Source organism: Poecilia latipinna, unplaced genomic scaffold, assembly GCF_001443285.1.
Source record: "Poecilia latipinna isolate Pla-1442-1.1 unplaced genomic scaffold, P_latipinna-1.0 Scaffold1759, whole genome shotgun sequence".
Taxonomy (NCBI): domain Eukaryota; kingdom Metazoa; phylum Chordata; class Actinopteri; order Cyprinodontiformes; family Poeciliidae; genus Poecilia; species Poecilia latipinna.
The window spans coordinates 47,985-60,175 of record NW_015114375.1 but is presented as its reverse complement, the minus strand read 5'-3'; the positions used below and the strand labels follow the sequence as shown (position 1 = coordinate 60,175).

Below are 12,191 nucleotides of genomic sequence, written 5' to 3'. Positions count from 1 at the left end.
GCTGGACTGGACTGAGCTGAGCTGGACTGGACTGAGCTGGACTGGACTGAGCTGAGCTGGACTGGACTGAATTGGACTGGACTGAGCTGAACACGCCTCTCAGGTCAGCATGTTTTCTTGTCTTTCCTTTTTTAGATTTAAACTCCAGGAAGTTCTGGCTCTAATTCCACATTACAGAACAAAAGTGTGAATAATTATTAGTGATGAAATACGTAAAGAGTTGGATGTTTAAGGCCGTCAGTGTCGGATTATTCTGATGGAATAAAAGGTTCATTTGTTTTAGGGATTTGTTCAGGCTTTAAAATGCTACCAATAAGGCTGGAGGCATTGTGAGCAGAATATTGGTAAACTGGGCCATATCATTTAATAAATAGCCCTGAATGCTCCTTCATGTTTTCCTCTGTAAATCATTTAAGACTTTATTCTCAAATCTTTCTGTCTGACCGCAATCTCTCATCCTCGTCCAGAATTCATCAGGGTTTCTTTAATGTTCTTCTGTTTTCTAGTTTCTTTAATTGCCTCCACTTGCTTCGGTTCTGGTGCCGCTGCAGCAGATGGCTTTACAATCTGGCCCCAGATTATTACAATGGAGACGTGGATAATCTCATCACATTGTGGACGCCAAGCGGGGCTGCAGGCCGGCCTCGGCTGCGTTGGGTCAGATCCTCGCTGACGTCCTGCTCCAGGACCAAACTGCAGGTCCGACTCACAGAAAACCATCTCGTCTCTCGTCAGCACAGAAAAACTCCCTTAACATTTGGTTTTCTCAGCCTGCGTCTTTATTTCACCGGCTGCAGCTAATTTCAGGACGAGATGTAAAGTTTAGACGATGAACCAGTTTCAGGAATGAGAAGAGACAAAAAAGAAAAGCAACATTTATTTTATCTGCAAGAAAACAAATACAACCAAATACACGAGTCAAGAAATGCAAAAAGACAACAACGTTTTATACAGGGAAATAAAATAACTTTGTTTCTCCTGACAACGTATTTTGATGAATCATAACGATGAGTAATCATAAAATATTCAGACTGAATTTAATCATTTATTATTTCTATTCCTTGTGCTTCTGATTCGGACCAAATGTTTCTGTAATTATGAAGCAAAATGTTTCTGAGTGACTTCCTGACTGCAGATATTATGTACTGGCGTCACCCTGTTCCTTATTAAAGCAGACTGTGGCCATATTCTATAAGCAGTTATGAAATGAAACCTCCTTTCAGACCAAAACTACCAAAACACAAACAGCAGCCATTTAAGGGCAAAGGAAGCAGGCGGCTTGAAGTAACAGAATAAATTGATTCTTTCTGCAGTTTCTGATTAGCAGACAACTCCATGATGATTATTGATTTTCAAAATAAAACAGGAAATTAAGAAAATAAAATACATAAACATTCAAGATAATGGGAACAAATTCAAACTAGAAAAATAAGTAATAAAAAAGGAAATCAAGTTTAAATTTAAAACATAAGACAATAAATATATATCTGGATTAGTTTGTCTCGGACTGCGGTGTGAATGTGTCTCCCAGTGAAGGTGTCATAACGCTGTGACGTGTTTATCCTCTTTAGGACAGCTGTCTGGATTTAGATAGTGATGACCATAATCTCATTTGGCAGCCAAGCAGAGAAACTCTGAGCTCTGCACACGTTCAGCCCTCAAACGCAGGAAAGGAGGAAGATCTGAGGCAGGATGGGGAACACCAAGAGCAGCGCCTTGTCCAAGGAGCTCCTGGAGGAACTCAAGTCCAACACCAAGTACTCCGAGGCGGAGCTGTGCACCTGGTACCAGTCCTTCCTGAAGGAGTGTCCCAGCGGGAAGATCACCAAGGAGCAGTTCGAAGGAATCTACGCCAGCTTCTTCCCGGGCGCCGACCCCACAGCGTACGCACGCCACGTTTTCAGGAGCTTCGACACCAACGCAGACGGCACCCTGGACTTTAAGGAGTACATCGTCGCTCTGCACCTCACCTCTGGAGGAAAGACTCTGCAGAAGCTGGAGTGGGCCTTCGCCTTGTACGACGTGGACGGCAATGGAACCATCAGCAAGAACGAGATCCAAGAGATCGTTAGGGTACTATTGTCTCAGTTCAACCATTAACTATTCGCTGGCTAAAGCTGTGGGTCAACTTGTATCTGAGAGGCTGGAAATAGCAACTATCTCCTGATCTTTTTAAGGTCAAAGTTCAGATTAAGTTAATTGCAAACGTCCTGTGGTTTTCTCCTGCAGTCGATATTCAACATGATCCCAGCCGACGACCAGACGAAACTCCCTGAAGACGAAAACACTCCAGAGAAGAGAGCTGAAAAAATCTGGGCATTTTTCGGAAAGAAGGAAAACGGTACACTTCATTAAATCATTTCACTCTGCAGCAGCTTTTAGCGTTAAAAACTCATCTGAGACAGACATGTTGTTGTTTCCTTTGCAGATAAAATCACGGAGGGCGAATTCATCCAGGGAGTGATGGACAACAAGGACATCCTGCGCTTGATACAATACGACGAACCTCAGAGAATCAAAGACAAGCTGAAAGAAAAGAAGCAATAATTCAGGAGCTAGCGTCATGATTTAAGACTGTTGATCATCTATTTTTGTTTACCTTTTTAATTTGCCTGTTTATGTCTTTTCTTCTGTGAACTCTGTTCTGGTTACCAGCTAAAACAATGAATCACCTGGTGATAGTAACCAAGCCTGCAGCTTCAGATTAGCTAACGGGTAATTAATACGGGGCAGCCTTTAAATCTTGTTAGAGCTTTTATATGAAAACTTGTACAAATTTTGTAGTTTATGATGTTATTAAAAGTGACTACCTTTGTGTATTGGATATCTCACCCAGTTTAGCTTGTCTGCCTGCCATAATGCCTCCAGCTAATTACCGTTAGCGATCAGAGAGCTGCATGTTTTTTTCACACTTTGGTTCATTCATTAGCCTAATTGTGAAAAAGTCAGAACTAGAGCTTCTTATGTGGGGAATTAGGCTCAGGTTAACAGTCCGCCTGCATCAACCAATCCTATTAAAAGCTGAAGGTCAGTTGAGACACTCACGTATTAGCATGTGTGCTAAGAGTCCAGGCAGGATAATAGGGGCTTAACACGGGGGACAATACTTTGCTTGAATATGTATAATTTATACCTATTTCTAACAGCACAATTCATTTCTGTCTGAGAAATTAATTTATTTATTTGTAATTTATCTAATAGAAAGAAGTTAGAAAAAATATTAGCAGAAATCTGTTTACAGCAATAATTAATGTTCTAAAAACGTTTGCCTTTGAGTGTCATAAATAAATTTTCAGCCATTTGGATCTGTGGAGAATGTTGCAGTTTTTGCTTGGATTTGAATTTGAACAGAAACAACTTTTTCAGGCTCCGCCCCCTCCCACTCTGCTGAGCTGTAGTTACCATGGCAACTATAAACTTGTTACTTTTTAAGCAGCGAGGTTCTGATTGGTTGTTCATTTACTGTTGAATCAAGCAAAGAAAATTTTGAGAGTTTATTTTTTGGAAATAAAAGCCATATACAACTCATAAAATTGCGCCATACTTGGATGGTGTTGAATTTATTTCCGTCAAAGGCAATAAAACGCAGGTTAGGGATCACAGCCAAGGGTTATTAGCTCCAAACTGGAAATACTTGTGACAGACTCTAAAACACTTAGGACTGCCGAGTTTAAAAGCTCAAATATATCCTGATATGCATTAGTAAGTGGAAACACAAAAAGAGAGTAATATCTACAGCTTTCCTTAAAGTGTTTAGCTTTCTGAAAATATTCCAGCAAAGTGGGCGGAGTCGATTGGGCCTTTGCGCATGACGTCACGCTCTCTGGCACTCCGCGATGACAGACGTTGAAACAACTCCCGTAAAGCTAGTCTAAAAGCAGACATCTTTGGCCCAACACCACTTTTATTTAGTTGATTTCAGTTTTAAAATGGTCACAGGATGCTGCGCGGTCAACAAACAAACAAACTTGTCATTTTATTTTATAACCTTAAATGAAAAAGAATATGGTAGCGATGGATGGCAGTTGTCAGTCATAATGACCGTTAGCCCTCGGTGTAACCGCGGATTCGCAGCGAATATTTTTTAAAAGGTAAGAAGACAAACGTCCATGCACTTTATAAGTATGATTAAAATATCAAATATAAGGAGAAGGTACATCTAACCATTAGTGGACATGGAGACAGTGCCGCCCCGCCATGTGTGGTTTGAATTCAGGCAAAGTCTGTAATTTGATCAAGACGTCAGGAGGGAGGGCTAGCTGTTATCCACTTCTGAAACTCCCGCCATCTATGAGCCCCAACCAGGTGAGTTACACTCACAGACAAATAGACTCGAACAAGCAGGAGCCATGAATAAACTGGAAAAAACAACTGGGAAACCAATTTCAGTCGCTGGGTTCGATATTCCCGTCCGTAATGGCGCCTAGGATGATTAAGTGACGTAGTCGCAAAGTGACAATGAGGGGCGTGGTCAGGTGTAGGGGCGTGGCCAGGTGTGGGGGCGTGGCCAGGTGTGGGGACGAACCGGGCTGGGTTCAGGACGAAAGAAGAAGCCGTTTATGCTAACTTATAAACTTTGTTACAATATTTATCAAAAAAAAAAAACAACTAGTGACAAACCTATTGAACTACATTTCAAAAATAATTTCTCTTTTCCATTGGTTAATTTTAAGTTATTTTTGTCTTTCAGGTTATTTCCAACAGTTTTCTCCATGTTTGTATCCAGATATTTCTAATACAGCATCTAATGTCAATAACACAGGACACAATAAAGTTATGGTTGGCTACAAACTGCACCTGCTGTCCTTGCAAACAGCATATAATTTCATTTTTAAATTCATCTTCCCACTGATGGAACATTTCTACAATCCCGACTTCCCTGTAGCGTTATGTAATGACACTGCACCGTTTAATTTTCAGAGGAGATTTATTTTGTACACTGCATTCCTCGGTTCACGATCGGGACAGAGGTCACGAATGATCAAAACATTCTGAAACACTGGATTTAATGTAAACAGTCACCACACAGGCCAGTTAGGTCAACCGTTACGTCATCATCAGACTCCTATCAGGAGCATTTAGTTGGAACGTAACAACATTTAGTGCACAACACTGACGCACGACGATGAAACCTCTACAACAAATACACTACCAAAGCCTGCACGTGTAGCCAGGTGGGATGAAAACAGGATCGTTTTCCTCTTCTTCACAAAACTAAGAATGTATATTTAAAACATTAGTTTACATTTATCTTTCATCAAAATATTTTTTGTGCCTTGCAGTTGAATTAAATGAGCAAATAAACCAAAGACATAGACCAGAGGAAATGTGAAGACGACAGAGAAATGCACACGTAAACCGACTCTACATGCAGACGGGGATCTGATGGGCTTCGTCTGACTTGGTGCTGCAACTGGATCCACCCAATCTAGAAATGCATAATCGAATCGTCTGTTGATCAGCACACAAATTGATCAATTTAGCTTTTTGCTGCTCAACACCACCGTAAAAATATTCCCTGCACATTTACCAAAAATAAACAACGTTGTAGAGTGTAAACACCTCGCCTGCCTGAACATCTGCAGATCTGTCAAAACGTTTCACAGCAAAATACATCTAACCAGTATCTACAAATGTACACTGATGCAGAGAATATATCAAGGACATTCCAGGTATAGAAACTGAGAGGCACTAAAAGGTGTTTCGTGTAACTTGGACCACCTTTTCCTGCAGACTGGATCCCAATCGGACCCGGGCCTGAATGTGATGTTGGGAGCTGAATTTCCGTTCCAAGCGCTGGACGCTCTGAACATGTGAGGATGCTGGATATTAATGCTGAACGTTTCTGTTGTAGAAAGAGCCTAAATTAAAAACACAGATCACCTTGTGCAAATTCAGTGAGCTACACAAAACCACCATCATGAGGCATGGAGGGTCAAACATGCATTTCCACCGAAATGAACCAGGAAGAAATATGAAAATATATTCATCATCAAACCTCTTTCAGTTTCAGAATCTGTATCTAAAATAAAGTTAACGTCCACAATAAGACTGCAGCTTTCTTTCTTTTTGTTTGGTTAGCACAAAATGGAAACAAGTTGATCGAAGCTAAATTTAAGATTTTAAAGAACATAGATTTTTTTCATATATATATAATTTACAACAGGTAAACAGCAGAGTACGCTATATGGCATTCAGTAAGCTAATGCTTTAGTGACGGGTGAAGTTTAGGAGGAACATGCTGGTTCTTTGATCCGTTTGTTTTCCAGGACTGCGTTCGATCTTCCCTCGTTGTGATTAAAGTCAGAGCTCAGCAGGCTGCACATGCACCGTCCGCCGACCGGGCCGCTCTCAGGCTATCGGACCCGGTGACACTGAGAGCAGGTCGGAGGGTATCCGGGCCTAAATGTCCAGATCCACAGGCCGAACCTCGCCAGTTTTGTTCTCTTTCACCCACAGCTCCCTGTCTTTGGCTGGATCCATGCTCTGCAGCAGCTGGTCCACCGGCTCCACCGTCTGGAAACAAAACAGCCGTCATGCAGCTTCCTTACAGCTAAAAAAGATATTATTCTTTTTTCCACTCCGTATTCAGTCTATAATGTTCATAAGTCTACTTTTTGAATTTAATCTCAGTAGAGATCCACTGAGATCATCTAACCAAAACAAAAAGTAGTTTTTAAAAATGATTTCATGATTTAGGGAAAAATATCCAAAGAAATTATGTGAGAAAGTCACTTAAGTAGAACCTGACTGACAACATGAAGTAGGCTTGATATTTTTAAATCAATGAAATCATTTGATTCTGAATAAATCTTGACCCTATAAATTCAGACGTTTTTCTTGTTTTGGATGTAAAAAAAATAATAAAATCATCTTCCTGATTGATTTCTCACAGATGATATTGATTTATATTTTAACATTAATTCAGTTTAATGTCGCATAAACAGGCTGCAGCTGTTTCTGCGACATTAAACAAAGACTGAGTTTCCAAAGAGGTTCATCTGAGGGTTCATGACTGTAGAAAATGGAGAAAGGACGCACGCTCTGGTTGAACATGTCTGTTTCGTGCCGCAGGGTGGTGTACTGACGCAGGTGCTGCTGAACCCATTCGACCCGCTCCACCTCCAGCTTCTCCAGCTCCTGCAGAGGAACCAGCGAGAAGAAACGGCTAAACATCACAAAATGATCCGAGTCCCACAGGCAGACGGAGCAAGTCATGACATCTTTCCTCTGAGTAACCATGGAAACGAGGTTTGACTCACATTAATGAGTGAAAATTAGATGTTTGTAATGAAAACATGAGCCGTTTTGAACCAGGAAGTGACACGTTACCATGCTGGTTGTGACCATTTCCTCAAACCACTTGGACTGAGTCTGATTGTAGAGATCCAGACAGCGCATCAGATCATCTCCTGTCAACGATTAGACAACGAATAAAAGCTCAGATTTAATAACTACTTAAGTTATTTATGTCTACAAACTAACGGTTTCTGTAATGCCTGTAATAACCACCAGAGGGCACCAAGAAACCACTTCTCACAACGTCTGCAGCCGAGTCAGTTAAATTTAACATAAAGCAAATACATCAGGACAACTTTATACCATTTTTATTGAAAGATTGAATTAAAACATCTGAGCAACTCAGTAAAACATCAAACATGTGATCATTTCTTTATCCTCCATTAAATCTGTTGAAAAAACACAGCTAAAGGAGTCGTTTTTGTTTTTCTAAATAAAAATGGATCATTTTTTTCCATTTTGATTTGATATTACAACAACAGATTGATTCAGAAATTGACAAACGACCTTTGACCTCTGACCTGCCTGTGTGGATTTCCGTCTCGCCTTCTTTATGTCCTCCTCTGTCTTGTTGCTGAGTTTGATCTCCAGCTGCTGCGTCTTCACCTCCAGATCCTTCTGCCGGTCTGCCAGGGCTTTACGAGCCTATGACACGCACACACACACACACACACACACAGATGAACTCTCCCTGTGTTTACTTAAAGAACTGATGCTTGTTCAGGTTTAGCATCAGGAAAAGCTCAGCTAACGTCTCTGCAGACCCCACACATGTTGGACACAAACTGCTTAGACTTTAATCTTCAAGCCGGCGCTACAGAGACGCTTTCTTCCCCCAGACTGTGTCTCAGATAAATACTTAACTAGGGCTGGAACAATTAATCAGATTAATCATGAATAATTGATTAGTGAAATAAATGTCAACTACTTCAGTAATCAATTAATCGTTACTTGGAGTATTGAGACAGTCAGAGCTCTAATTAAGCCAAAACTGTTAAAAAATATTAACATTTTTGCCTAACCTTCATTGTCTGTAAATATTTTCTAGTTTTAGCTTCACCTGGTTTAAACACTGTAGATACAAAAGTTTCTTAAGTGCCTTTTGCATCCAGTTATTAATAAGTTAATCTAGTTAATAATCACATCTCTACACTGTATTGCTGTCAGTTCAGTGTAAAGGTCTGATCTTCTTGAAGTTAGACGGATTTTTAAGCTGCAGATGATTCAGTTTTGACTAAAAGAATAAAGTTTCTCCATTTTAGGCAATAGAATGTTTTTATTTTTTTTAAAAAAAGGAACCAAATTATTTGTTCATTTGCATCTTTTGATGTATTTCTAATTTTGTACACTAGACTGACACCAGGCATATTTGCACTAATTCAACCTCAAATACAAAACAAATATACAAACATCATAATTCACCAGTTATTTCTGCAGATTTCCATAAACCTTCAGGAAACTCAGTGAACCTGCCAGACATGAAGGCTGAAGAAGCTCTGCTTGTTTTTCTCCTGCTGGTTGGAATAACAGGAGGCCATGCGGCTGCCGCCCACCACAACATGCCGTGAAAATACCAGGAGAAAAACAGAAGCAGCTTCCATTCATGAGCTGAATCAGCAGGTGGGAGGAAGACGCAGCGAGTTGACTCGGCCGCCTGCTTCTGTCGTCTCTCTGCCTGCTGGTTACCTTTTCCACGCCGGCGAAGCGGCTGGCCAGCTGCTTCCTCAGGTCGGCGATGTGGTGATCGTATTTCTTCAGATCCTTCTTGAAGTTGTCACCTCTGAACGTCAGCAACGGTTTCTCTACCTCCGTGTGCAGCTGCAGACACAAAGAATGTTGTATAATTAATATGAGCTTTCTGCCTTATTAAAAATGGAGTCTGATCCTGAATAAACCTCCAAATGCATATTAGAAATGACTCCTCAGATTGGCAAAGAATTCACAATAAAACTGATTTATTGTTGCACATTATTTAGTTTAATGTTGCATTCCAGTCTTTTAAAACCAGCTATAAACCTGATTGATGAGTAATTTAATTCTTGGTTCCTCTATAAATGGGTAAAATCATTTTGAAGCTTTAAACTTATGTCACTCTTTGCAAATTATGATTACTTTTGTTCTTTGCACCATATGCCCCAAAAATGCAGAAAAGTTGAGTTATAGTTCACTATTACATGTTTAATAGTTTGGAATCAGAATAAATGTATCTAAGGCCGTTTTCCTGACAGTCCGGTGGTCTCAGTTCAACCAGAACTCCACCATCTGCTCCTCCTCCAGCTGCTGTGGCTCTGAGTCAAACCAGCCTGTTCCCCTCCTGGCCTGTGGGGGCGCTGCACCAAGAACCACTGAGGGAAACGACACAAAAACCTCTGAAGACACTGAGAGCAACTTCCGTCTTCACCAGATGGAAACAAGATGGAGATTTTAGCGGTTGGAGGATTTCTCTTTAGTCTTTGAGTAAAGACCAGGAGCCAATTCTGCTGCTAGCGCTAGGCTAGTGTGTTTGTTTTGGTTGAATTTACCCAGAATGCCCTGCACTGTAGTGCACTTCCTGCTTTTGGAGCGGTCTCTGGTCCGCTTGCCGTTCACAGTATTCAAACCGAACCAGAGTTGACTTCAACTGAACCCAGAATGAGGTTTGGAGGACCAGAGTTAGCTTAGCATTCACACCTCACCTACCGAACCGGACTTTAAAGGAAAACGGACTGGAGTCGGATAAAAGCGGACTGACCAGGGCGGGTGGGAATGAACCCTAAATGTTTGAAGGTAAGTTTTTCATTTTACTGTTTCTTGTTAAAGGTGGAGGCGTCATGAACAAATGCATCGTTAGTTTCTAATCAGAAATCTATTTCTGAAGGCACGCCTATAATCCGTCCTGCACCATTGTTGTGCAGAAAGCTTATGATGTGCAGCAGCAGAGCTCTGAATGCAGCTCTTATTAAAACTGAGAGCAGCAGCTTGATAAGACTCTTCACTGGCCGCCGGACCAAGTGGAGCAGGTTGGGGTCAGCCTGCATCGCCCTGGGTCTGGGCCCGTCACAACACGCAGCTAATTAATTAGCCAGTGGGGGGTGGGGGGTCAGCCCCTCTGGTTTTGATTTCTGCATCACTGGGACTCAGACCCTGGAATGGGTTCCTTTCTTTAGCAGAAAATAAACCTGAGGATGTGGCTGGATGTACGACATTCTGTCAAACTGTATGTATGAATATGAAAAGCTTCACATGCGAGCAGATATCAGACCTCATGTCATGGAGGGTTTAGGAGTTTCCACAACGTTACGGCGTCAAAGTTTCCATCCAACATTTCCTGATGAGCGTAATGCAGTGACCTGAGTTTCTCTGCTGCATTCAAAAAATACTTTACTGATCCCAAAGGGAAATTACATAAGAGGGCAGCACAGTGCTGCACACTGACTGTCAGCTGGCTTAAAGGAAGGAAGCCACACTTATCCCTCCCTTATGAAACAGGTAAAACAGAAAAAGAAAGATATTCTGAGAATAATGCAGTTCAACACATCACTGTTACTATTTTTCCTTTGGTCTATGTATCAAATTGAATTGAACAGCAATAATATGGAATGGACAAAGTTATAGCAATAATAGCAATTAATATTGTTTGTTATTTTAGAAGCAGCATGAATTATTGCAGCTTCTGTCTTTAAATTCAAAGTAGTTGGATCATATATCATATTTCACTCATGATTATCATACCTCATTCAGACATAATCTGGTCTGTGTTGTTAAATTTAGTCTCTGTTTACGGTTGTTTATAATTTCTTTATTTAATCTGAAATCTGAGTGGATGAAGGAAATGACCTTGTTGGAGAACTTGAGGTGAACTTCAGCTTCATCATGGAGGCTCTTCTTCAGCTGAGTCCAGGCCTCTCCCAGAGTCCTGAGGAAACATCCGCATCGTGGATGGAGTATTCATGGAATATTACAATAAAACTCAACAACTTTACAGCTAAATACCAAACTAAAACACAACAACTTTCTCTGACTTCTCCGCGCCGCAGAGGATGGAGGGTGAATGAATTTTAGAACGGTAGGAAAAGATTCAAGCATTTAAAATGTGAACAGTTAAATTAACTTCCTGCCCTGCAGTTAAGACTCCATCATCGGATTAAAACTTGATTCTCTGCTGTAATCAAAACTTGGCCGGTTTTCAGTTAATTTGTCACATTTCATGTCATTTTGTGGTTCAATAAGCAACACTCTGCTCTGACATATTACAAAAATAATTTAAAAATAACGACACTAGGTGATCATCCATCAATCCATCCAGTTTTTGTATTTTTGTGTAAATGTAAATGCACCTGAATTTCCCAGCTGAGGAACTAGAAAGTTTATTTTATTGGGTTTTATGCAGTGATCGGCCAGACAACACAGAAACCTCGGCACATGCGCCGAGCAAACAATATGAAACCGCGTGTTGATGCGCGTATCACTTTAAGGAAAACCACGTGACAGATGCAGTTCCTGTGTTGTTTGGATGTGACCGCGCCTAATTGTATTGATGAGGGAGACACGTTTGTGGGTTTTGTTGGATGGAGATATCTGCCCATCACTATTTTTCTACCCTTAAACCCCATGGCCAGCGTAACATTAGCATGGCAGCGAGCAAGGTGTTAGCTTCGCTCTCTGCTGCGTTAGCTTCGCTCTCTGCTGCGTTAGCTTCGCTCTCTGCGTTAGCTTTGCTCTCTACTGCGTTAGCTTCGTTAGCTGCGTTAGCTTCGCTCTCTGCTGCGTTAGCTTCGCTCTCTGCGTTAGCTTTGCTCTCTACTGCGTTAGCTTCGTTAGCTGCGTTAGCTTCGCTCTCTGCTGCGTTAGCTTCGCTCTCTGCGTTAGCTTCGCTCTCTGCTGCGTTAGCTTCGCTCTCTGCTGCGTTAGCT

The 12,191-nt window shown here is 41.2% G+C and overlaps 2 protein-coding genes across 5 annotated transcripts in view; one reads left to right on the top strand and one right to left on the bottom strand.

The window, feature by feature from the left end:
- Positions 1 to 1,096: 1,096 nt before the first annotated feature.
- rcvrna (recoverin a) lies at positions 1,097 to 3,305 on the top strand. The gene is made up of 3 exons (XM_015060962.1): positions 1,097 to 2,073; positions 2,230 to 2,341; positions 2,429 to 3,305. Exons 1-3 carry the CDS (start codon positions 1,693 to 1,695, stop codon positions 2,545 to 2,547), a joined length of 612 nt encoding a protein of 203 aa, XP_014916448.1. The 5' UTR covers positions 1,097 to 1,692; the 3' UTR covers positions 2,548 to 3,305.
- A 1,603-nt stretch (positions 3,306 to 4,908) lies between these two features.
- The window catches only part of gas7a (growth arrest-specific 7a), a 28,968-nt gene continuing 21,685 nt past the window's right edge, over positions 4,909 to 12,191 (bottom strand). For all 4 annotated transcript variants that reach the window (XM_015060959.1, XM_015060960.1, XM_015060961.1 and 1 more), the window contains 6 exons: positions 11,116 to 11,194; positions 8,986 to 9,117; positions 7,821 to 7,944; positions 7,333 to 7,412; positions 7,042 to 7,140; positions 4,909 to 6,516 (listed from right to left, as the gene is read on the bottom strand). In XM_015060959.1, the coding sequence (XP_014916445.1) occupies positions 6,403 to 6,516; positions 7,042 to 7,140; positions 7,333 to 7,412; positions 7,821 to 7,944; positions 8,986 to 9,117; positions 11,116 to 11,194 (628 nt within the window). In that variant the 3' untranslated portion in view covers positions 4,909 to 6,402. The remainder of the gene's footprint in view (positions 6,517 to 7,041; positions 7,141 to 7,332; positions 7,413 to 7,820; positions 7,945 to 8,985; positions 9,118 to 11,115; positions 11,195 to 12,191) is intronic.

Excerpts from the sequence above, each read along its gene's own strand:
- rcvrna (XM_015060962.1), top strand. The coding sequence starts at position 1,693 with ATGGGGAACACCAAGAGCAGCGCCTTGTCCAAGGAGCTCCTGGAGGAA. Across the intron at positions 2,074-2,229 it reads AGATCCAAGAGATCGTTAGG|TCGATATTCAACATGATCCC; the intron begins GTACTATTGTCT and ends TTTCTCCTGCAG. Across the intron at positions 2,342-2,428 it reads TTTCGGAAAGAAGGAAAACG|ATAAAATCACGGAGGGCGAA; the intron begins GTACACTTCATT and ends TTTCCTTTGCAG.